The 27,109-nt window shown below is 43.4% G+C and overlaps 1 protein-coding gene across 1 annotated transcript; it reads right to left on the reverse strand.

The window, feature by feature from the left end:
- Positions 1-326: 326 nt before the first annotated feature.
- Positions 327-17,209, reverse strand: LOC311145534 (calcium permeable stress-gated cation channel 1-like; the record flags this gene model as incomplete). Its single annotated transcript, XM_084181803.1, has 22 exons — positions 17,035-17,209; positions 10,903-10,982; positions 9,625-9,712; positions 9,068-9,105; positions 7,939-8,081; positions 6,958-7,009; positions 6,730-6,838; positions 5,943-6,016; positions 5,765-5,845; positions 5,537-5,657; positions 5,193-5,326; positions 4,881-5,003; positions 3,882-4,035; positions 3,648-3,754; positions 2,838-2,924; positions 2,639-2,704; positions 2,360-2,522; positions 2,166-2,271; positions 1,518-1,685; positions 1,078-1,190; positions 689-778; positions 327-548 (listed from the first exon to the last, which is right to left on the reverse strand). The coding sequence occupies exons 1-22, from the start codon at positions 17,191-17,193 to the stop codon at positions 327-329; spliced, it is 2,478 nt and encodes an 825-aa protein (XP_084037929.1). The 5' UTR covers positions 17,194-17,209.
- Positions 17,210-27,109: the final 9,900 nt, after the last annotated feature.

Below are 27,109 nucleotides of genomic sequence, written 5' to 3' on the forward strand. Positions count from 1 at the left end.
TCCTCCGTATGGTTCATTTATGATGACAGCTTTGAGAGATGTTGTGGTGTGGTCCCTTTGACTCCTGTACACCGAGGGAGGGAAGGCCACTTGCATCCTGCCCCCACATCCCCGCCACAGGGCTGGGGAAGACATTATTTCAGCCTTGGGTTCCAAAGAACTGCCAAAGACACAATCCAAATGGTCTCTCACAAACATGGTCCAGTCAGAGGGGCTGAGGCAGTTGGATGTGATTCTGAGGTTAAAAGGTAAATATGCAGCATTGTGGCATCTTTCACTCTCTTATATCACAGGCGTAGGCATGGAGGTGGGGGTGGGGGGGGGTGTCACTGGTTACCCACTGGGTTGTCCATGAGGGGTCTTGAGTAGTAGGGGTCTGGGGGCGCCTGGAGCTCTGCCTCAACGGTTTCAACCTGGTCCTCCTCCTCCTCCTCCTCCTCCTCCTCTCTGTCCTGGGAGCTGGCCATGGTCCCGTAGCTCTGGTGAGCTGGGGAGGGCATCGGGGTCAGGCCTAGCTCCGGCTCCAGCAACACAGATGCCACAAACAGCTGAGGGGAGGGACACAGAGACAGCAATAAGTTACTAATGACTACAACTGAGATTTTACTCATACATATCTTCTTGTTATGAGACTATTGTACAACTCTGTGAGGAATTGAGGGTGGTGTGATTGAAGAAAGGCAGGTACATTAGATGGGGTGGTGGATGGGGTGGAGCTTCTCTCTGCATTAGCGAAGGCCCCTTCTGCTGGCTGGTCAGCAAACACCTGGTCAGACATCTGAAACACATTGATACAGAGGTAATTTAGCCTTTGAGGGCCTGTGCTCTACACCCACCAGAAGTCCAGGAGGGGTCAAGAGTAATCTCTCACTGTAAAAATGATAGGGATTCAATCTCACCAGCACAGCTGCACTGCTACAGCAGATGCTTAAACACCACTTCACATAAAGACATTGCCCATGGTCGAAGCACTTAGGCCTAATCAATGACTTTAGAGTTTATCGTCAAAAACGATTAAGGCTCTGCTAGCCCAAAACCACGACAGCACTATGTCCCATTGTTAATACTGTAGCTGACCTGGTAGCTTGATGACTTGTCAGGCTGTTTCCTAAGGCATAGGCCAAGGAGGGAGAAGGCAAGGCAGGAGAGCAGGGACACAAAGGTGAAGAGGGTGATGGGACGCATTGGGCCTGGAGCACAAAGGAAAGAGAAGAACCACAATCAAGACCACCATATGACCACTAGCAGCCACTAAGCTATATCTGACTAACAGTGGCTAGCCCACATGTATTGGTCTGTTTGATAGGCTACGGCAGGGTTCTTCAATTCCGGTCCTGGAGGGCCGAAACACCTCTGTTTTTCATCCTCTCCTTCTAATCAGGGGCTAATTCAGACCTGGGACACCAGGTGAGTGCAATTAACTACCAGGTAGAAATAAAAAACAGAAGTGTTTCGGCCCTCCAGGACCGGAATTGAAGAACCCTGGGCTACGGTAACAGGAACCAGGAAGTACCCACCCAGTCTGAGCACGAAGAAGAACAGGAGCCAGAACATGCAGAGGATGGGCGCCACGATGACCTGGCTGATGGCTGCAGTGTGGATGCGCTGGTTGAGCTTGGTGGGCACGTAAGCATAGTAGATGTTGTAACGGTCCACCATGTGTTTCAGGATCAGATAGAGCAGCCCTGAGAGACAGACATTACAAAGCTGACTGATGAGGACATGCAGCCAATCACCTATTATAATCTTGTTAACTTCCGTCTAAAGCGTAGTTGAGGTCAATTCAACTCCCATTCCTGTCAGTTGACTTCGGAAATTGACCCCAACTCTGGGCTACAGAGTGACTCACAAGTTAAAGACAGCATGCAGCTGAGCCCAGGTCTGATACAATGTGGAAGGCAGGCGTCAAGGCCTGGAGAGTAGTAGTAAATAAAGGATTGTTGCGGCTCTGGGCAGAGACAGGAGTAAAGTGGGCGTCTGGCTCCCAGCTCGCTGTGTCTGAGTGTCTGGGACTACAGCACATTCACTTCACACAGTCTGCACCAGGCTGGCAGCAGAGGTGACGAAGGTTACAGTATCAGGAGAGAGGCTCCCACTCCCACGCTGAGCACACACACACACACACACAGGGAGGAGGAGGCACACATTCACGCGCACACACTCACCAAAGGGCACAATGATGGGACATGTGATACTGTAGGTCATGCTAACAGCATAGATGCACATGGTCCAGGCATACTGCAGACCAAACTGGAACTCATAGGCCTGGCTCTAGAGAGACAGACAAAACACACAATTGAAAAGAAAAGTTACATCAATAATTCACACAAATAATACAGTACAATACTGTTCCTCTCACCCGTTTGACGTGGATGCGCTCGGCCCCGGGCTTGGCCAAGCAGAGACGCAGAGCATACACCATCAGAGCTGGGATACGCAGCAGCTCCATGGCCGTGCCGATCAGGCTGGACGTGATCACGTAGTTCACAAAGAACGCTCCGTTATCAGGAAGGAACACACACCTGGATACAGAGGAGAAGAAGCACAGCTTAAGAGCGTGTTGGCTGTATATGGCAGTTATTTCAATGCCAGCTAAGCTTGGTACCATGGCATTAGAGGGCAGAACAATTAAACATACTCAAATTTAATATTCTTGTCTTCGAGGAAATTGACATCAAACAGCCACCTGAAGAACAGGTCCAGACTAGAGATAAAAGAACCACAGGTACATTGGAGCATAAGTACAGGATCTTGTATCATATATAATCTCTGTAATGATCATAGTAGGAAATTATAAATGATCTGCTCCGTCAGCATGTATGTTTCTATATTCATACCTGGATAGACCCAGCGAGGGCAGGATGATCACCATGAACGCCAGCAGTACAAAGCACTTATGCATCGTGATCTGGTTCTCACTGGATCTGAGTACCCCACAACATAGACCACATTACAACAGAGGACATGTAGTTACAAAACACGTTTTGAACATGCAGTATATATATATATATATATATATATATATATATATATATATATATATATATATATATATATATATATGTTAGAATTGCAAAGGAGACAGAACACCGTAACGATAGAAGCTTACACAAACACACACACTCACATTCAATAAGAAACATCTCACAAATTTAATGATTCTGTTTCAAATGCAAAGGACTTCATTGTGGGCTCATTACCACGAGCTGAGCTTTTCACACCAATAACTGTAAACATTTGATTTGCATTAAGTGGTTCACACACCACGCCTTCACAACACATGGGTGGGTGGTGGGGGCGGTTATGTAAAGAGACGGTGCTCATAGGTGCCGTGTGACGTTGTCTCCTCCGGATGCAGAGCTATTCTGCTCCTCAGTGCATAGTGACCATTGTGCATATCATTATCTCCACAGAGATCGCTATGACAACCTGACTAGATAAGTAGTGCAGGCAGACAGAGCACACAGAGCGAGCGAGAGAGAGAGAGAGAGAGAGAGAGAGAGAACTGAGACAAAAACACATGAAGAGAGAGTCTGTTGAAGAAGAATAAGAATAAAGTGTTCTCTGTTTTCAGGGACAGAACTAGGCCATAGGTTGAGGAGTGTCAGACAGTATCTGCTGGGGCCTGCAGCATTCCGGTACTCTACCTGGTCCAGTGAGACTCGAAGAAGGCAGAGTAGTAGACTATGAAGGGTAACAGGACAGAGAACGCCCAGAGCAGGAGGGTAGGGAAGAACTGAGTGATGATCGGGCTCTATGGGGAGAAACCAAAACATAATGAGTTCATTATAATATAGTTCATTCTGGAGTTTATTTGCCTTTGTACAGCACCACTACCCCATTAGACCCATTCAAACACTAATTCTGAAATTAATTCTGACCCTAAGGCTGTCAACAGGCCGGGTGACGTTGAGTTTGTCCATGGTGTTGACGATGATGGCGGGCGTGGTGAGGAAGAAGAGGAGGAGGAAGAGGAGGATGTTGAGCAGGATGAAGCGGAGCCACCAGCGGGAGCCACACACTGACAGGTTCTCCCTGGAGACAGAGAAGTAAACATGGAGGTCAGATACTCATCTATCCAGATGGAGGGCTGACATGACAGACAAGTATAAACCAAAACCCTTCACCGCCGCACGTCATATCTCCACTCTGTACTACTGTGTAAAAGTATGAATACAACAAAAGTGAGATGGAGTATGCTACACCACACTGACTACACTGGAGTGGATAACAGGTTGGACACATCACACTCCAGTGCTCCTTTTTAATGAAGGAAATCAGTCAGTTACCCAGAGCGACATACAGAGGCAATGTGTCACAGCCGGCCGTGACCCCCACAATTGGCTAGACTACCTGCACCAGGGAGCAGTACTACTCCCTCCACACAAACACACACTGCCGTACACACAACCAATGAGGCATGAAGCACAAACCGTGAGCGCCGCGTGGCAGACCTGTCTCATCGGCTAATCCCCCCATACATATGTAACACTCACATTATGTAACCTCAGACGGGCTGATGGTTATCATCTAAACCCTTCATTTTATAACTGATCTCAAATAGACTAAACTACCAACGGACAATTTCATTGTAAAAAAAAAAACACACCATCTAAGATATCCCAAACAATTCTAAAATCCATCTAATTAAGTTGGTTAAATGGTTGAGTGGAACAGCCACATGGCAGTGACTAGAGATGGCTCTCTTACAAGAGAAAGTAACAGATTAACGACCTCCGCGAACATCTTTAAAAGTCTGTGGCAGGGCACAGCTCGTTAATATGCATCAGTTTGAATTCTGGCCTAAGTACAGTTAGATAACTTAACCAATGGGAGGGAATTTCTATCCATGATCTGCTTCAGATAACCTCCTCACTCACCAGATGATGTCGCTTGGAGCTGGGGCGTAGCCTACACCCCACCTGTGAGACTGAACTACCGTGGTGATGCTTGACTGCTGGGGTCTCCGACGGCAACGGACCCGGCTGTAGTCCTTGACAATACTGTAGGGAGAAAGACAACACACATAGACACAAAGTAATCACACAAAACAGGCAGAGACACACTCATGAACATATTCAATCAAACCCTGTAACAGATCATTATTTTGGTGCGCCATGCATGCCCTGCGTGAGACTGCAGGATAGTGCATTAACATGTAAATCAGAGGTCAGGGGTCATAGTTCACTCACACAGCAGTCATCCTCTCATCCCGAAAGGTCACGAAGGCGATGCCCAGCCTCTTGAGCGAGATCCGATGCTTCTCTGCATTAAACTCATCAGTCAGTTTCTCCTCCAACTCACTGTAGTACTGCTCTGCATCCACCTGCAGAGTTAAAAATATAGATGAGTTACATACCAGTATTATTCATCAAGTCTAGTCATGTCCCTTATTGAATTTCTATTCAGACAGACGAAACTACCCATTGCCGCTCAAATCAAATTTAGCTTTTTAGTGCCATCCAGTGGCAATATGCAATCAATGCAACATAATTACTATGACCAAGACTCACTAACATTTCTGTTACAAAAGTACCTGCTCAAAGCCGCACACGTCACAGCAGAAGATGGTAGCACAGGGGTGGGTCTTAATCATGACCTTCCCCTCCTTCTGGGCCTTAGTGGTAAAATACAGCCTTCCTTTCATCACCTTCCGTCTGAAACAACACAACAACTCAAATCTGCACAAAGGCCAAAAATACAACAAAACAATGATTGTATTGGATCACTGACTAATTTCTCTATATTATCATAGTTATTGTACCGCTCAGAGTCCAGCCTCATCAGTTTGTGTACATTGAAGCAGAAGCGGACGTCAGTGACAGTACAGCTGGGGTAAGCCTCACTAGAGTGGAGGGAAGAGGGAACAGAGTTAAACCAGGTTTATTAGTATCAGCATTGTCTTGAGTGAGTAAAGAAGTGAGAAGTAAACATAAGATTACTGGAAGTGTTTTGTGATGAGGCCTGGGTCTGAGATCTCTCTGGGGATGCAGGTGATCATGAGAGTCCTGGCCACCTGACAAAAAACAACAACAATACGTTTGCCAATAATACAAGTAAGATGGTAAACATGCATTACACACACCTAAAGGTGTCTCTTTCAGTTTTCAGAGACAGTAACCTGACCATGTTACCTAGTAATCATTACACATTTGACCAGTGGTGGAAAAAGTACCCAATGGTCATACTTGAGTAAAAGTAAAAGATACCTTAATAGAAAATGGCTCAAGTAAAAGTGAAAGTCACCCAGTAAAATACTACTTGACTAAAAGTCTAAAAAGGTATTTGGTTTTAAATATACTTAAGTATCAAAAGTAAAAGTATAAATAATTTCAAATTCCTTATGTTAAGCAAACCAGATGGCACCATTTTCTTGATTTTGTATTTATTTACGGATAGCCAGGGGCACACTCCAACACTCAGACATAATTTACAAACGAAGCATGTGTGTTTAATGAGTCTGCCAGATCAGAGGCAGTAGGGATGACCAGGGATATTCTCTTGATAAGTGCGTGAATTGGACCATTTTCCTGTCCTGCTAAGCATTTAAAATATAACGAGTACTTTTGGGTATCAGGGAAAATGTATGAAGTAAAAAGTACAAGTAAAAGTTGTCCAAAATATGAATAGTAAAGTAAAAGTACAGATACCCCCAAAAACGACTTAAGTAGTAATTAAAAGTATTGTTACACCACTGCATTTGGCCAGGTTTGAGGAGCCCTCACACACCTTCTCGTCCTCTCTGTACTCCAGGCGTGAGGAGTGGTGGGCCATACACAGCACTGTGATGATGAAGTAGAGCAGAGCAAAGATACTGTGGAGCCACAGGAAGCTGTCCCTAACAGGAAATAAAGAAAAGGCATTTCACATGACTATTGGATAACCATGATGGTCTCAAGATATTCTTGAACATTTCTTGAAGTTGGCAAAAAGAGAAATCCCAGCCCTTTGACCTACTTTGCAGGAAGATTAGCCACAGTTGTTCTTCCAAAATTTTCTGGATTATCCCCTATAGAAAAGACAACATATGACAGTTTAATGTCTGTAACAGTAATCTTTTTGTAAGAAAGAGACATGGTAAAACTTTAAAATGGACTTTAAGAGAAATACCCTCATCTTTGTATGGTTAAGAGGGCAATAGCATCAAACAGAGGATTGTCTCATCCAATTTAGTAAAAACTCAGTGAAAAGTTTAAGACAGAATTGAGAGATTAGTCATGTCTCCGCCCTCTATTTTAGTTTCGCTCCATTTGTTTACCGTTTCTATGGTGACCGATATAAGGGTGTTGGTTAATTTAACGACAGGGTGACACAATGGTCCAAATAGATGACAGCCAACAGTAATAAAGTGGCTGTGGAGAACCCTGGTCCCCTCAGACCTCAAACGTGTCTGCTTTACATTCCATATGGGAGCTTACTCAACATTTAACTGCCAAGTGTAATTTCTTCTACTATTCAGCAGTTGTGTTTTGTATACCATTATAGCTAACAACCTCTGACACCAAAGTGTATGTCGGGAGGAAATTAACCTTTTCATATTCATACTCTTTTGCTTGGGGAAGTTAAATACCACTAATGTAACTCAATTGAGCAGTAAGTCAAATTGCAGACAATGTCTGTCTGTGTTTGTGTCTGTGGTGTGGGGGGGTGTGTGTGTGTGTTTGACTGTGTGGCCTACGTTTAGCATATCCCTGGGCAGACTTTGTCAGTTTGTGTTTATAACTGTGGTGTATATATATATGTGTGTGTGTGTGTGTGTGTGTGTGTGTGCGCGCGTGCGAGCCCACCCGCGTGTGTGTATGTGTGTGCGCGTGCATCTGTGTGTTTGCATATGCATGTGTGACCTGGTCTCTCCCTGCGAGGTGCCCCTCTACCTCCCCTGGCGTTTAGGATATCCCTAGCCCTCCCAACACAGGCCAAGGCCTCCCTCTAAATTACCTAGGAGGTTCCCGGAAAAGTTGACAGGCAGGATGATGGCCAAAGACAGCAGGCAGACCACGGTCATGAGCAGGATGATGTGGCGCTGGAAGGACAGGTAGGTCGTAGCGTCGATGCCACATTTACTCCTGATCTCCTCATCCCTGGAGAGACAACACAGAGACAGAGGTTCCAAAACTGGGGAGGGAGGGAGAGAGAGTTTCTCCCCAGGGTGGCAGAATCAGCAGGCTGGGATTTAAACTCACCCTAAAGAGACTAAACACAGCGTTAGAAAGAAGCAGTGTGTTGTTGAAAAGGGGACTACAGGGGACAGCATGTACTACAGACACACTTTTAAAAAAGGGTTCCAAAAGGGTTCTCCGGCTGTCCCCATAGGAGAAGCCTTTTTGGTTATACCTGGAACCCAAAAGGGTTCTTCAAAAGGTTCTCCTACAGGGACAGCCGAAGAACCCTTTTAGGTTGTAGATAGCACCTTTTCTCCTTAAGAGTGTGGGATTGTGGTGGGAAGGGTAGGATCCTCCTCTTCCGTGGGGAGACAGATTCAGACTCAGCAGTACTCCATGGTGGTGATATTGTGGGGCCTGCTCCTCATGCCTCAGTGTAACTATGCCACTCCACTCCTGCCAAACCTGTGGTGGCTAAGGGGAGCCCAAGCGGGAGGGTCAGGAAACCCACTTGTTTCAGAAAGAACAGGAGGTGCCTGCTGGTCCCACAGCAGGGAGATAGGCCAGGCCACACAGAGAGCTATCAGGGTGGGTTAGCACTTTCCCAGGGATCCTAGGGTGAGGTATACAGTCAGCTACTAACACAAGAGCTAAAAACAGCACCCAGATGCACCCAAACTCCACCATAATACTTTGGAAACCATGGACACAGAGGAAGTCACTGGTTTACGGGCCTAAATTTGTTGAGTGAAAGTGAGTCAGACTCGAGCAAGTGCAAATACTCTATGGTAAATCACGGCACAAATGATCCCATGAGCACACACTTGTTTGTTTTCGCTGCTTAATGAGATATAACACGAGAGTTTGCGTTTTGGGATGACATCAACATTGAAGAGAAGGGCAATAAAACATGATAGAAGCGAGGATGGAGTTGAGGGTTAAAGGGGCAAGAGTTTTACACTTACTTCATATGATAGAGTGTTGTAAGCCAAGAGCAGAAGCCCTAGAGACGGAGCAAAGACATAAAACATTCAGTGGATCGCTTATTAAATACAATAGATGACATACTGTATGTGGTAGGCATTGCACAGCACGCCTGGCTCGCCACGCATCTGTCATTTGCATAACATTAAGGCCTACGCGCTGAGAGGGTGATGGGGTTTTAATAGGTCTAGTCTGAGGCGTAAACGACTTTACTGCTGTCAAACTCTGGGAGAAGACCTCATGTCTGAGTCAGTCCTACTCCATCATAAACATGGTGTGTCACCTCGATGGTGGTGGTGAGCCTAACCAGTCACGCAGGTGTCTATGAAGTCATTGTCTGAATAGTCTGACTTTTCTTCTTTTTGTTTGTGCAGCTGGATGTTTTATCAACTCAATTAAGGACAAGTGCTTTGGTCAGTGTCACAAAAAGAGGTGTGCCCCACTTTCATTCAAACTCAAAAAGGTCACCCTTCATCAGCTATACCCCTAGACCTATCCTACTGTCTGGAGTTGGATCCATAATAACAGTGGGACTCACCAAGTCCTTGGTCTCGGAGTCTGACGGGCTGGACTCTGACGGGGACTTCTCCTTCTCACTCTGCTCGCCGTAGAACAGGGACGTGAGGCTGAGAAACAGAATACATACCAGGACTATCATATTGATGGTGCATGTGTTCCTTCCTACAGAATAGGAGGGAAGGAAGCTTATCATGTAGATTGGCATCACAAGAGGGCAGATACTATACTGCACGAGCAACAAGTCTGCGCAATATGAGACTACAGCTGTTAAAACACATTCTTGGAAATATTTTTTCTAGACAGTCGCATGGACAGAGTCCTAACATTACATAGCAAATGTGAACCCATTTTGCGTTGAGTGACTGTGGGAAGTGAATAACCTTTCCTTCCTACAGACAGGTGGGCACAGAGCCTACAGACAGCATGAGTGCTAATAGTGTGGGCTGGGTCTAATAGCTATTCCATGCAGGCCCCTGTCCTCCTCTTAGAACTCAAGTCAACCTGAAACTGAGAGGATTCTCCAGCGCCGCTAAGATCATATCAATGATAGGAGGGGAAATTAAGGGGATGGACAGTGTTCCTGGAATCCAATGAAGCATTGTGATGATTGAGTATGGTGATATTTCTTTCATGGCGACGTTGCTGACAGCTCTACAGCGTGACACTTCAAGCGGCATAATTGAATTAGCGCGACGGCAGCCCGCTCGGCAGAGCACACAGATGTCGCTGCCCCGGGGGTGGCAGAGAGCCGCTGCTGGTCAGGCAGAACTAAATCAACCCCACGCTCACACTGGAGAGTGGCTCCAGGTCAGGCAGAAGTAAGCTGTTGCAGAGCCTCGATCTGCAGACCCACACAGACTACTGAGTGGACTGACTTGACCTCAGACCACTTCGAAAGCCAACAAGGTCCTAAAAGTAAGGAAAATCGGAATCCTCCTACAGAGCTGCTGTGTGTGTCTGCCTGTGCCATGAATGCCTTATGAATATTATTGTATCAACATTGGAGGTCTTGGAACAAAAATAGAGATACTTATATTGTGATGTGTGTAAAAAGTGATTAAAAGCTCATTCTAGTAAAGCAAAACAAAGTATTTCGTGAGTATGAAAATGCCTGAGCAGTACCGTGCCTTCTCAGGAGGAGGCGCTAATGTCAAGGAGCAGTGTCAAGTGGTCATGAATTATGCTTTCAATATATTATAGGTCTAGTATGGAGATCTTGAGTGTTGCCTCAATTCATATACCAGACCTATAATATACTGAGTATGAATGGAGGCGGAGGGGAAAGGCTTTACTGTACCTGTCATTCTCCATCAATAGAGCCAGAAGGCCATAGTCCCACGCAGCCTTCCTCAAACAGGAGAAGATCAGCAAAAGAAACTGCAATACAAAGAATGAGTTATAGGACATAAAGATCTCCTCAGAACACACACATACATGTACCCACCTCTCTCTTTTACCCAAGTCTTAAACATTTAAAAAATTCAATTGAAAATTCATGACTTGCATTTACAACGTGGATTGCAGATGGAACTAAATCTCATGAGAAATGCACAAATAATATTCAGCAGTAATAATGATCTCTTTTCCTAAGAGTTGTATGTGGTTGGTTGTCTTGGAAACTACCAGGGAGAGGTCAGCATGTATACTCAGGCTAGTGTAGTCATATTTGAAGACATTGGGAGCTTAGCACAAAGCCAGTATGGAATTTCAACAGCTAAATGCATGAATTTGGTGCACTTTGAGATGAACATTGAGAGATTAGATCTTTTTCAGGTAACTTGCACCTTCCCAACTGCCACAGCAGACACTGGCAGTACTTACAGCTGCTAATGTGGGTCTCTGTACTCTGGAACACTCTCTACTCTGCAACACATACAGTGCTATGAAAAAGTATTTGCCCCCTTTCTAATTTTCTCTACTTTTGCATATTTGTGATACTGAATGTTATCAGATCTTCAACCAAAACCTAATATTAGATAAAGGGAACATAAGTGGACAAATAACACAACAATTACATATTTATTTCATAAACAAAGTTATGCAACACCCAATTCCCCTGTGTGAAAAAGTAATTGCCCCCTTACACTCAATAACTGGTTGTGCCACCTTTAGCTGCAATGACTCAAACCAAATGCTTCCTGTAGTTGTTGATCAGTCTCTCACGTCGCTGTGGAGGAATTTTGGCCCACTCTTCCATGCAGAACTGCTTTAACTCAGTGACGTGTGGGTTTTCAAGTATGAACTGCTCATTTCAAGTCCTGCCACAACATCTCAATTGGAATTAGGTCTGGACTTTGACTAGGCCATTCCAAAACTTCCAATTTGTTGCTTTTTAGCAATTTCCATGTAGACTTGATTGTGTGTTTTGGATCATTGTCTTGCTGCATGACCCAGCTGCGCTTCAGTTTCAGCTCACAGACGGATGGTCTGACATTCTCCTGTAGAATTCTCTGATACAGAGCAGAATGCATGGTTCCTTCTATTAAGGCAAGTCGTCCAGGTCCTGAGGCAGCAAATCATCCCCAAACCATCACACCACCACCACCATGCTTGACCTTTGGTATGACGTTCTTACTGTGGAATGCAGTGTTTGGTTTTCGCCAGGCATAATGGGACCCATCTCGTCCAAAAAGTTGACTCAAGTTTGCCAAAAAGCACCTGGATGATCATCAAGACTCTTGGAAGAATGTTCTATGGACAGATGATTCAAAAGTATAACTTTTTGGACGACATGGTTCCAGTAATGCCTGGCGAAAACCAAACTCTGCATTCCACAGTAAGAACATCATACCAAAGGTCAAGCATGGTGGTGGTGGTGTGATGGTTTGGGGATGATTTGCTGCCTCAGGACCTGGACGACTTGCCTTAATAGAAGGAACCATGAATTCTGCTCTGTATCAGAGAATTCTACAGGAGAATGTCAGACCATCCGTCTGTGAGCTGAAGCTGAAGCGCAGCTGGGTCATGCAGCAAGACAATGATCCAAAACACACAATCAAGTCTACATGGAAATTGCTAAAAAGCAACAAATAGCACTGTACATCTACAGTGTATTGCCAAAAACCACTCCACAACTTCAAACATAGGTCTCTGTGTCTTGTCTGGTGTTTCTCTCCATCACCTATTCTTCTGTTGTCATCTCTGTGTCTTTCTCTCTAGTTTTAAAGGGCGACTGCACTTCCTGATTTGGCCTTGTTTTAGATTTGGTTTATTAAGAAATGCTAGTGGCCATGACTGAATTCAATCGTGAGTTAGTTTAGGGGTGTTGCTTGATGTGGGTGTCTCATGTGTTCGCAGGTGGAAAGAGTTAGCCAAATTATTTAGCCAATTCGCTTCAGCCGGGTGTGCGACCTGACTGACTTTGGATAGCCCATCTCCAGGGCTAGTTAGAGACAGTCAATAACTTACACAATGTAAATGAGACAATAATTTCATGTTGCATACGTTTTATATTGATGATTACTAATTGATGATTACTTGTGTGCTGCCAGCTGTGGGTATGTGGGCAGGATTGAAACAAAACCAACCTTAATTAATGTTGTGATGCTCAGTTTTGGATGAGACTGATTTTATGACCAAAATTATCCTATTAAACACTTTGTAGTCAATTTTGACAGAATATTTCTGACTCATATCGATGCCACATTTGCTATTTTCTAAATGAGAAGTAGATTTTTAGTGGCAGTTGCTCTTTGAAGTCACTGTATACTGACACGACCAAGCTGCCCATCTTTTCTCCTCTTTCTGGCTGCCCTCCCCCTTCCCTTCTAAGTTCAAGTTTGTTTATTTTTCATATACACATGATATACATGGAGTACTCAGTGCAATGAAATGCTTACTTGCAGGTTAACCTCTCGACAATGCAACAACAGAAAAAGTAAGTAGCTAAGTGAATAATGGGCAGGTATTTTTATTTATATTTTTTACAAATAGTTACATAGCCTATATGGAAATAATAGACATGAGCCAATCATGTTCACCTGTAGAATGGAATAGGTTATAATACCTCTATGATTAATTTCATTTAGTCAGTTCTACCACCCCCAACAATGCTAATTTTAAACATGGTAAAATATAATGTTGTAGTAAAGTTCAGCTTCAGTCCACAGGAGGGCACTGTGTCACTGTCAGAAGATATACTTCAGTCAGAAAAACGTTCTCTCATCTCTTCCGTCTCAGCTAGCCAACCAGTCAGTAGCTACCGAAGTGGCTAGCCAGCCAAGCAAGCTACAGAAACGAATCAAATACACTCGCTGGAATTAAACACTTTTCCTAATATCATGACTTATATAAACATCCTTAGCTTGCCATTCACTAAATATACCTGTTAAATAACGCTGACTTAGACCCAATAGCTTAAGGATGCTGAGCGCTAACGCTAGCTTATTAGCATTAACCAACCCTTATGATGAGGGAGACTAGCTAGTTAGATAGCCACAGATTTGTGCAGGGTTGGTGGTACTAACTCTGCTGCTGCCTGACGCTAATACTGCACTTTGACTTTCTGGCTGTTCTACCCTCCACCTCATTCACTACTACCTCAACCTGATCGCTTCTTTTGCCACTCTTTTGGAAAAAGTAAAGAATATCCATATTTGCTCTGTGCTGTGCTGCAGACTGACTGAGTGACAGGCGTTTTGCTGAGAGATGACATTGAAATGTAACCAACCGGTGCTGTAGGGGTGAGGGAGGTCAAAGGACGTGAGCAGTCCACTGCGTTGTGAAATCTCGGCCAATCACAGCAGGCATCGCGTCACTCCAGGTGCTTCTTACAGTGCCTACTACTGACTAGCGCAGTACATTGTATTGTTTATTTTTGTCATTAAAATGTGTCAGTAAAACATTTTATTTTCATATCAGACAAAAAAAACAAAAATAATGGTTTGGGGCTGGATCAAAAACATCCGGCCAACTGGTCAATTGCAAGACAACTGACTAGACCTCTGTCCCCTGCTCTCAAACACACAGGAAGAGCGAACCAGCGAGTTATTATGAAGGCGAGAGAATGTGTTGGAGAGCACATCATACACTGTATGGAAAAACATAATTAATCTATCATTTTACACAATATCCTGTGGAATAGATCTATAAAATGAATAGCGTCAGGTATACAGTGCCTTATGAAAGAATTCAGACCCATTGACTTTTTCCAAATTTTGTTAGGTTACAGCCTTATTCTAAAATTGATTAAATTGTTTATTTTCCTCAATCTACACACAATACCCCATAATGACAAAGCAAAAACTGGTTTCTAGAAATTTGTGCACAAAAGAAATACATAAGTATTCAGACCCTTTACTCAGTACTTTGTTGAAGCACCTTTGGCAGCGATTACAGCCTCAAGTCTTCTTGGGTATGACGCTACAAGCTTGGCACACCTGTATTTTGGGAGTTTCTCCCATTCCTCTCTGCAGATCCTCTTAAGCTCTGTCAGGTTGGATGGGGAGTGCATGTGTGCTTAGGGTCGTTGTCCTGTTGGAAGGTGAACCTTCGCCCCAGTCTGAGGTCCTGAGCGCTCTGGAGCAGGTTTTCATCAAGGATCTCTCTGTACTTTGTTCTGTTCATCTTTGCCTCGATCCTGACTAGTCTCCCAGTCCCTAAGCACACAGCCAAGACAACGCATGAGTGGCTTCGGGACAAGTCTCTGAATGTCCTTGAGTGGCCCAGCCAAAGCCCGGACCTGAACCCGATAGAACATCTCTGGAGAGACCTGAAAATAGTTGTGCAGCGACGCTCCCCATCCAACCTTACAGAGCTTGAGAAGATCTGCAGAGAAGAATGGGAGAAACTCCCAAAATACAGGTGTGCCAAGCTTGTAGCGTCATACCCAAGAAGACTCGAGGCTGTAATCTCTGCCAAAGGTGCTTCAACAAAGTACTGAGTAAAGGGTCTGAATACTTATGTAAATGTGATATTTCTGTTTTCTGTAGCAAAAATGTATAAAAACAAGTTTTTGCTTTGTCATTATGGAGTATTGTTTGTAGATTGATGGAAAAAAAACTATTTAATCAAGTTTAGAATAAGGCTGTGACCTAACAAAATGTGGAAAAAGTCAACGGGTCTGAATACTTTCCGAAGGCACTGTATACCCGACACTATTCATTTTATAGATCTATTCCACAGGATAGTGTAAAATGAGAGATAATTATGTTTTTTCCATACAGTGTATGATGTGCTCTCCAACACATTCTCTCCTTCATAATCATTCCCTGGTTCCCTCTTCCTGTGTGTTTGAGAGCAGGGGACAGGGGTCTATTCACAGAACATTCGAGGCTGTAATCTCTGCCAAAGGCGCTTCAATAAAGTACTGAGTAAAGGGTCTGAATACTTACGTAAATGTGATATTTCCTTTTTATATTTTGTATAAATTTGCAAAAAATGTCAAATCCTTTTTTTTGCTTTGTCATTATGGGATATTGTGTGTAGATTGATGAGGAAAAAAACAAATTTAATCCGTTTTAGAATAAGGCTTTAACGTAACAAAAAGTCAAGGGGTCTGAATACTTTCCGAATGCACTGTAAATCATCTACTGGTTAGATGAGATCTTGGGTACTGGTTAAGGATGAGTATTATGTTGTTCTGAGAAAAGCAAGCTCTCTCATTAAAGAGGTTGAATAATACATTTCCTAATGGTCTAAAGCCATGCATGGGTAATCAGGACAATGTTTAACAAAGTATTGGACTAAGCTGTGATGAGATTAATAATAAATTCTGCTTTTACTTTCATAGCCAAATGCAATTCGCAAACTCTGCATGATATCCCTTCGTTTCTCTCTGCCTGTCTCTATTGTCTTCTATTCTTTGTCCCTGCGTGGGTGTCCATGTTCCGCTGATGCACCACAGATGATTGTTCTGTGTGAAGTTCTGATTGGTGCAGAGGCATGCTGCCGTCACATGGGGGTAATCTAGTTGACTTAATTTGGACCCGTCATTAAGACACTGCTATTAACCTTCTGTGTTGTCCTGACAACCAGGGAACAATCACAGTGAGTCAATTAAACAGGGCTGGTAGACAGACTGATAAACAGAGAGGAAATCTACCTTGACAAGAACTGACAGTGGAACAGAGGAGGTGTCCATTCACTAATCTGATATCTATTATTATCCTGGAGTGGGGAGGGTAACACTTCTGCATATTTATAAACAGTCAACGCATGTTGACAGAGGAGGAGAATGAGTACAGTCTATGCATCATGTGCATATGAATGTGAAGGCTTGTAGGTAGAGTAAGAGATGTCAAGATAGAGGTTTAGCTTTTTAGCAGCTTTCTTGTCGTATCATACCACTTCCTCCATCTGGGAAGGATAAGAACGTGTTCTAACAGGATACTAAAACGTGAAGGAAGTCTATGGGGAAAATGTCTCCATGGCATCAGAGATGAGATGAAAGGTTGAGATTGTCGTGTGTGTATCTGTGTCAGCAACATACCATCCACAGGATAACATTAATGGCGAGGACCGTGGGCACCCCTCCAAAGGGTAGGCCTTGCAGCACACTGCTGCGGGAGTGGGAGCGGTAGCATCTCTCTGCTGCAGTGCTGTTGTCCTCCCCCAGAGAGTCCAGGAAGCCCAGCACATCCAGCTCCATATCCCTCTCATCCAGAGGGGGCGCCCTCATCACAAAGTCCTCCATGAGTGAGCCTAGGCCTACGTCTCAGGGGCTGAAGTCAAACAACCACAGCTGAGAAGAGAGAAACAGTCAAGTGATTAGTATTAAACGGTATGCAATTTTCCAACGCCTTGCTTTTGATGTAAATACTCAATCTCTATCAAACAGGCCCGCCAATTTCACTCAGTCAATATTACTGAAAACAGCAAAAATATACTTTTCAAATATTGTATTGTTAATCGACTGGCCTTGACAATGACATGCTGCTCTCTAATATACAATATTAATGCTACACACATCCCAATTGCTGCTACCAGACTCTTATTTACTATTGCTTATACTGCACAATTTAAACACTTGCCCCCCAATCCCCCCCTTTCTCTGATACACGTGTAAATATTGGACTATAAATTGTGCCTTCCTGTATTATACTTATGCTAAAATGTTTATTCTATTCTACTGAGCCATTTACTTTATGTTCATATTCTTATCTTGTATTATTGCTCATTGTTGTTGCATTGTCCAGAAGGAAACTACAAGTAAGCATTTAGTTGGACGGTGAATACCATGTGTATCCTGTACATACAACTAATAAAAATACTAATAAAATAGGACTACAGTATGGATTCCCTATGGGCCACTCTCAGCCTTTGTCTGTACAGGCACAAAGAGGATCCCTCCAATGCCTTCAGGCCCAAGTGATATGGCCTTGGTCTGTGTGCCTACTCACAACACATTTAATCTGGAGGTCACAAAGGACCCAGAGAAAACCAATAGCTTCCATCAATCCAATTAGATAATGTTTGGCGTGTGCTTCCTTCATGTCGCTTGTTGCCATAGTAGTTTGTCCTTTCCATTCACCCCAATACAAAGGCCTATTTGTTAGTCTGATTCCAGAGCAATACCCCCCCCCCTCCCCCCCGTATTTAAACAAGAAGTGACTCCTGTAACTGTAACCCAACGCCCTCTCTAGAGTCATCTCTCCTTTGGGATATTGCAGTAAGTGTGCATATCCAATAGCCTGGATGTCTTACTAAACAGCAAAGCCATCATATGAAGTATCTTCCCAGTGATAAAACCCATTTTCATCATACCTAGGCTTATTATTGTTCCTCTCTCAGAGAAAACTACGCCGTAAATCAAACATTCTGGTTATAGTAGATCTTAAAAACTATGATAGGTTTAATGTGTGCCTCCGCTATTTTTCACCTCATCAACAGTCAATCATGACATTTATGACTGGGGAAACGCCCACTGAGTGATTAGCAAGCAGTAATGATATTGCCTGGTCTTGTCAGCACACTATGGCAGAGTGATGGCAGTCCTAGTATCACAAGCTTGAGGCTTTCACCATGAGCTGAGTAGGAGGAAGTCATGAAGGTCTATTAAAAAGCCATGGATGGTCTCTATAAAGCCGTGTGAATGCAGAGCAGCAGTGGACTGGAGCTCCATGTGGAGATAACAAGCAGCCGTCAATCTTCACTGGCCCACAGACAGACAGGAAGTGGACAGGTCACATAGCCTGGCTGCTGTGAACAGTTGAGTGGGGTAGCCTACAGATACAGCTTCATTCTCAACAGAAAGACGTATTAAAGAACCACAAATCATGATCAGGAGATTAACTGTTTGACCACAGGAGCAGGAACATATTGATTACAGAGTATGCACCACTACACTGCTTCCAATAAGTGAGGTGATGTACAGTAAATTGGTACTGTAAACATGAAGCAATTCATGATACTACGTAGCTTAGTGACTTTTCACTGTGTACTCAACTGATCCAAGAGCAGCTTGCTGAGGTTCAGAGTTTATTGCCGGTATCTGTGGATTTCCCTGGGTATGTATGAGAACACAGACAAGAACATCACTCACGCTGCTGTGGCCTCAGTCAGGGTCTGAGCAAGCTAACTGCAGCTACGTACACGCCCAAGCTCTCTGACCAATCAATACAAGACCATCTCTTAGCTCTACAATATTTGTATACACTTTTCACTGAGCAAATTGCCACAGCAAAGTCAATATAATCTGAGCCCTATCTGAACCTTACTGTACTGCAAACTAATACTTAGACCTGAGTAGGAGACATGTTGAACAAGGTTATGTTTTCATTTAAAGGTGCTGTGCAGATGGAGAGCTGGAGCAACAAGCAGGTATTTCCTGCAGGCATCAGTGGGCGACCTGATGAACTGCTAGAAGAGGCAAAAATCAGACTGGGACATGGCTACATGAATGGAGATTTGAAAATACATTCAAGCTATAAAACCACTAGGCATATATTTCCCACTGGGCTCATATGTAGAGAGCCATCTGTGAAGAGATTGGTTTCAGATCATTGTGCAGCAACTGTCTGCCGCCCACAGCATCTGGGTTTCCCTGAGGACAACACTGGGAGGGAAGTCCCCATGGATACAGGACCAAATCAGACCCAACATGGTGTCTCTGAGGAGATGTGTTTCTACACTGGGAGGGAAGTCCCCATGGATACAGGACCAAATCAGACCCAACATGGTGTCTCTGAGGAGATGTGTTTCTACACTGGGAGGGAAGTCCCCATGGATACAGGACCAAATCAGACCCAACATGGTGTCTCTGAGGAGATGTGTTTCTACACTAGTGATCGAGTTTGCCATCCTCACTGTCCCAGCATGCCGTTTTCCTTATCTTTTAAACAAGGGTTCCCTTCCAATAAGAGTTATAACCACTTAACTACAGTACAGCCTTGCACATTCAAAAATAAGCTTACTACAGACTTGAAGCAAAAGCTCTCTTCCAACAAGCAATACTGCCAGAGATACAGTAATCCAACCATGAACACTGCTGTTTATGCAAACACAAACACAATGATGGAATAAAACAAATGCCCCAATGTGGTCCAATTGATCAGTAACCAACAGCACAAGAGAGACTTGCATGACATGTAATACAATTATATTTTCATTACTTTAGTGTAGAATGGTGATGCTCTATCATACTAGTTATAGATTACATGATATGGATAGAGAGGATGGTGAATATTACATAAATTAAACATAACCATTAAGCATTCACTAAAGACAGCAATGTGGCTGCATCACTTAGTGAGCAAGTGGACCACAAAACTGAACGGATGTGCACAGGGAGAGATATACAATAGAGGTATACAATACACAGGTAAACAGCCCGACAATCTAAGATAGAGATACTCCAACAAATAAGAGCTTAACATACTGTAGTTCAGACAGACCTGCATCGGCTCACTGAGATGTCCCTCCCCTTCCTCCATAGTCACTCCTTGCTAGCTATAGCATCCCTCCGGAGTCTTTCATCAGAGGGCTGAGTTGGATCCTGTTCCTGATGTGAACAGTGTGACTCATCTACTGTACTGTACAGAAGCTCCACACTGCAGGGCAGGATGCTGTGGGCTACCCACTGTGTGAGGTCATGGGGCACTACAACCAACTTCAGTCTCAAGCAACACGACTCAGCAGAATACGCTACACTGTATTGTACAGTACTACACCCCCCACCTCACAAAGTCTCTCTCTCTCTATTTCTCACACTCACACACACATTTCCTCACAAACAAACACCCACACACTCACTTATGATTCCCACCTCTAAAATGGCAGCCTGGTTTAAAAAAGGGCAATCAAATAAAATGTACAAACACTAACGTTTCTCCTCCTCCTCTTCCTAAAAGTCCTTCCGATTCTGTTGCCTGCAGTGGGAATATCAGAGCCTTGGGCTTGCTGATCGTTCCTCTGATCCTCATTCCTGAATAAGAACAATGAGCCAATGCAGCAGATTCGAATCTGGATTTTGGCTCTGGCTGTAGAAGCGCCTCTCTCCCATGAGTGGCTTGCTGGCAGGCAGTACCAGGAACAGAGGCTCCACTGGCCAGAGCATCAAACAGTGGATGGGCAAAGAGCTGATCCTTAAACCTAATTTTAAGGCGAAGAGGCAGAAAAAGGGGCAATTTACAAAGAGCAATGCTAGCTCAGGCCAGCTAATCTGCTCAATGCACCAGAAAAACAGCTGAGGTGGGTGGATGTGTGTGTGTGTGTGTGTGTGTGTGTGCGTGCGTGCGTGCTCGACTGAGGTTTTGTTGCCCTGATGCTCAGAAAAATACTTTATACAAACAAACCCTGAAAAGGTCAATCTGGGTAACACTAAACCTGCAAAGCAAACAGTTCAATGGACCTGCTTTTACCCATTATTCACAACCAGTTCAGTCAAATTTACTGAAATCCAGTATCTGCATCTCTGACCAACAGCTGTGTCATCCAAATTAGAGTACTCCTTCAATAGGTAATTGTGAAACACAATCAAGCCAGCAAACAGCACATTGTGTTACAAAGGCCAATTGGAGGCCGGCCTAGTCCATGTTTTTACCTCAGGATCCTGATTGAAAGCAATTTTCAGTTGGGGTGGGTTGTAATCATGGCTGGTTTTCTCATCAATGCTGCTGCTAGTGCATGTGAGGAACACACTACTGGTTACATGCACACAATGATGCAAATATTGTGGATAGTCAGGTTAATATAATAGTTTGTTTAAAACGTTTACATGCTTTGCAAGAAGTACGATTTCCCTAAAAATCTTGTCTACTTATGGGACTTTTGATAAATGCAGAAAATTGCCAATCAAAATAAACATTCTACCACAATGACCATGTTATTTTTTAGATTACTATTTGATTCTGAGTTCGGACATAAAGTTTGTATGTGAAAACAATTTATAAAATGCATACTTTCAGTCGCGCATAAGAGGGGAGCTTGCGCTTCCCGGTGCTGGCACATGCACAGATCAAATACACCACCGGAACACCGATTAAACGGTCCCCATGTCCTAATCATTCGAAAGATTGCTCGGAAAACCAGGAGTTTAAATCTGCGTATTTTACTTCGATTATGACCTTACGGCGATTAAGATAAGCAGAATAAGGTGTTTACATGACTAATGCCATACTCTGCCTTCATCAGTTTAATATCGAATTATTATGGGCATGTCATTTGAATCTGATTCACTCATAAAATGAAGTAGAACAATGAACAGAGTGATGTTCAAGCATGCTCACACAAAGCAGCCAACGATTCTGAGGTTTTGGAGATTTGCTCGATCAATATTCATTATATCTTATAAGTAAGGCACTGATATACAGTGGGAGTTATGAAAGGCATATCTCACTTCTAAAGAGATACAAAAATATCGTTCTACATGACAATGAAAAATGCTCTACATGTTGCAAAGGATCAGCCCATAGGTAACAACAGTACTGAGACATTTCGGCGGCAGATAGGGGGCAGATCAAATACATACTGCACACAAAGAATAAACTAATTATCATCACCTGACTCCATACAGTATGCTGTATCTGACATTGCCTACCGTATTAAATGCAGATTTAAAAAATAAAGAGACAAGGATTCATGGACAGTAAAACCTTCAGTCAGACCCAGATTAATTAACATTACCTGCTTCAGAGAGCAGATGTCACCAGCGGAAAAGAGTCCTGCCATGGCAGAGAAATTAATCATAAATAAAGTGTGAACTCAAATTGACTCAACCGCCTTCGTCACCTCGACAACTGTCTGTCAGTCACTCTGGGATAAAGGACCCTCTCTGAGGGCTTGCAATTACCATAAATAAAACAATAGTAGGTCCAGAGATGCTGTGCTTGAATCCACCGACAGGAATCTGTGTGTTGTTTGACAAGCGGTTTCGCCCTGCCACTGTTTGTTTGTGTTGAGGGAGTTATTTCCTTTCCCTGAAAAAGCCTACAGCTCTATCATCAGGTTCTTCTCAAAGTACCTACCCAGAGCTTGTGGAATATGCATGAGCTTTTACATATCTTATATCTCTCACATTCTCGTTGTCGACAAGCTACAATCACTGAGGTGATGTCAAAATGGGATATGTATTTGGTGCCATGAATACACTAGAATGAATAAAGGACAAAGATGAGGAATCTGGAAGGAATATTCAGAATTTGGTTATAAACCTCAAATTACGATTCTGATAAATTTCCTCAGCATTTTCTATCATGTAAAAAAAATACCTCCTTCAAATAGCCCCTCTTAAAAAGCCCCTCTCAATCCACTGTATTCCCAGTCCATTGGACTATCAACCAGCCATTGACATCCTGCTGACATGAAAACAGGGCATGCTGTCAGACCATAGGACTCGCCACAGGCTACAGACATGGTCTGAAGCCCCACTAATTGAAATGAAAGAGTGATTTTGAAGCTCACACCAAAAGACTCCAAGGGTGGTTTTTGACATCGCTCACTTTTCACAGGTCAGAGTAAAGCCTTGGAATAATCCTCCCGAATTAAAGAATTGAGATGAGTGAATATTGCCATATCAAAGCAATGGAGCAGCATAGCTCTGATAACAGAAGGATGTGATATACGCATGAGCAGCATCACACAGCTAGTGATAAAGATTAAATCTAGCCCTAATAGCTCCTATTATGTTTATCGTCATTAGTCATGCAATTGAATTTAAAGCCATAAGACTATCTTTCTGCTAATACTGTAGGTTCTATTGGAAAAGGCAAAAGGCTGTTATAAAGCTAGTTTTTATGTCAGGTTTATTTCCGTACCACAGTTGGTTTAGGCCTGAGCAGTTCTGGTAGTCTGCAGACCACAGGCTGAGGAACGTCCATCTGTCCCTAGAGACAGGGGGAAGACTGGGGGAAGAGGGGGAGTCCTTAAGAGACCCAGCCTGGAGGAGGCGAATGGGACACAATCTGCTGCTCCACCTATTCTAAAGTGGGGGTGGAGGGGGGCTTTATCCTGATTTACTACCTTCTCACTCTTTCTCTCATACACAAACGCACAAACACTCAGAATGGCTGCTGAAAGGACTATTTTCTGGCCAAGGCAGCATCTTCGCTCTCAGCCCCTTACTGAAGGCTGAGTGATCCATAACGTGACTGTGGTGATGACTGCACACATAGGCCTTGTTCAACAAACTGAACACCTGTTTCCTGTCGGCACTGCACATGCTCAGTAGGCCCCCTAAGGCGCATTGTCACTGTGTGTATACCCTGTTTGCTGTAAAGACTATGCCATTGATCATTAGGGCCAGTCTGGCAGTTTAAGTAGCTCTCGTTGTGTAGGCTACAAAGGAAGATCATTCATGCTACTATAAAAATTAGAAGCTACTTATATAAACATCTAGACATACTGTCTGAGATTAGAATAAGAAACAGTGGAGATACAACCTCATAACACATTTCCGTTGATAGAGTTCTGTTCCTAGTCAGCGATGTCTAAATAAAATCTGCCAGACATCAATAGATTATGATCAATCAAATGATGACATCTTTAAAAAGGGGAATGGCAAACAATCTCATTAACGTTAGGAATCAACACAACTCACAGGAATCACTTCTAAGAATTAAAAAAACATATCACCCATGTAACAGGCAGACAGATGAATTACATGGATGAAGCCAATTAGAGGCACTGAGTGCAACTGGGCGGTAAAACCCACAAATCACAGGCTTCTCCTCAGGATCTACTTACTTGTTCTATTGTTGTTGCATTGTCCAGATGTTAACCTGCAAGTAAAGATGGCCAGCTTTGTGGTTAGAGTGTAGGTGAACAAAACATTGAAAAAGCTAGGCCCGTAAATGATGTGTCCTCAAATGTTATGTAATCTAAAAATCTCACATTAGCTGGTAGAACTGAAAAGCTCTTATAACTTATTCCATGGTACAGGTAGATTTTTGGGGGCTCATGTCTCTTTATATTCATATAGCCTAGGGGCTATGTAGCTTCTTAAAGTTGAAGTCGGAAGTTTACCTACACCTTAGCCAAATACCTTTAAACTCAGTTTTTCACAATTCCTGACATCTAATCCTAGTAAAAATTCCCTGTTTTAGGTCAGTTAGGATCACCACTTTATTTTAAGAATGTGAAATGTCAGAATAATAGTAGAGAGAATGATTTATTTCAGCTTTTATTTATTTCATCACATTCCCAGTGGGTCAGAAGTTTACATACACTCAATTAGTATTTGGTAGCATTGCCTTCAAATTGTTTAACTTGGGTCAAACGTTTCAGGTAGCCTTCCCCAAGCTTCCTACAATAAGTTGGGTGAATTTTGGCCCATTCCTCCTGACAGAGCTGGTGTAACTGAGTCAGGTTTGTAGGCTTCCTTGCTCGCACACGCTTTTTCAGTTCTGCCCACACATTTTCTATAGGATTGAGGTCAGGGCTTTGTGATGGCCACTCCAATACCTTGACTTTGTTGTCCTTAAGCCATTTTGCCACAACTTTGGAAGTATGCTTGGGGTCATTGTCCATTTGGAAGACCCATTTGTGACCCAGCTTTAACTTCCTGACTGATGTCTTGAGATGTTGCTTCAATATATCCACATCATTTTCCTTTCTTATGATGCCATCTATTTTGTGAAGTGCACCAGTCCCTCCTGCAGCAAAGCACCCCCACAGCATGATGCTGCCACCCCCGTGCTTCACGATTGTGATGGTGTTCTTCGGCTTGCAAGCCTTCCCCTTTTTCCTCCAAACAAAACGATGGCCATTATGGGCAAACAGTTCTATTTTTGTTTAATCAGACCAGAGGACTTTTCTCCAAAAAGTACGATCTTTGTCCCCATGTGCAGTTGCAAACCGTAGTCTGGCTTTTTTATGACGGTTTAGGAGCAGTGGCTTCTTCCTTGCATGAGAGGCCTTTCAGGTTCTGTCGATATAGGACTGTGGATGTAGATACTTTTGTACCTGTTTCCTCCAGCATCTTCACAAGGTCCTTTGCTGTTGTTCTGGGATTGATTTGCACTTTTAGCACCAAAGTACGTTCATCTCTAGGAGACAGAACGCGTCTCCTTCCTGAGCGGTATGACGGCTGCGTGGTCCCATGGTGTTTATACTTGCGTACTATTGTTTGTACAGATGAACGTGGTACCTTCAGGCGTTTGGAAATTGCTCCCAAGGATGAACCAGACTTGTGGAGGTCTACAAATGTTTTTCTGAGGTCTTGGCTGATTTCTTTTCATTTCCCATGATGTCAAGCAAAGAGGCACTGAGTTTGAAGGTAGGCCTTGAAATACATCCACAGGTACACCTCCAATTGACTCAAAATGATGTCAATTAGCCTATCAGAAGCTTCTAAAGCTATGACATCATTTTCTGGAATTTTCCAAGCTGTTATTATGAGCCGTCCTCCCCTCAGTAGCCTCCACTGGTGTCAGTATACAGTAACTTTAAAGAGCAACTGCCTCTAAAAACCAACTTCTCATTTAGAAAACAGCCTATGTGGCATCGATATGAGTCAGAAAAATGTATTCTGTCAAAATTGACTACAGAGTTTAAATAGGATAATTTTGGTCTTAAAGTCAGTCTCGTCTAAAACTGAGTTTTGTGAGACTTGTGGCCGTGACTGCATCACAACATAAATGAAGGTTGGTTTTGTTTCAATCCTGCCCACATTCCCACAGCTGGCAGCACACAAGTAATCATCAATTCGGAGTGCAGCTGCACGCAACCAGATCGTAATGCCTGTGATACATTTAGATATCCCTATGGGGCTAGTTAGGGACCATCGTCAATTACACAATGTACATGGGACAATATGTTAAAGTTCAATGACTTAAAACCCTCAAACTATAAATTGTAGAAATGCATATACAAATATCGAAAGCATTTAATGAGAAAACTAAAAAGGTGTGCAACATGAAAATATTGTCTCATTTACATCGTATAATTTATTGACGGTCCTTAACTAGCTTCGGAGATGGGCTATGCAAAGTCAAAGTCAGGTCGCACACCAGCCGGCTGAAGCTAATTACCTAAATAATTTGGCTAACTCTTCCCACCAGCGAGCGAACACACACACACACATCACACCACACCCCGAAATTAACTCACAGTTGAATTCAGTCATAGCA

This window comes from Coregonus lavaretus (genome assembly GCF_964263955.1).
Source record: "Coregonus lavaretus genome assembly, chromosome: 18".
NCBI classification, from domain to species: Eukaryota; Metazoa; Chordata; class Actinopteri; order Salmoniformes; family Salmonidae; genus Coregonus; species Coregonus lavaretus.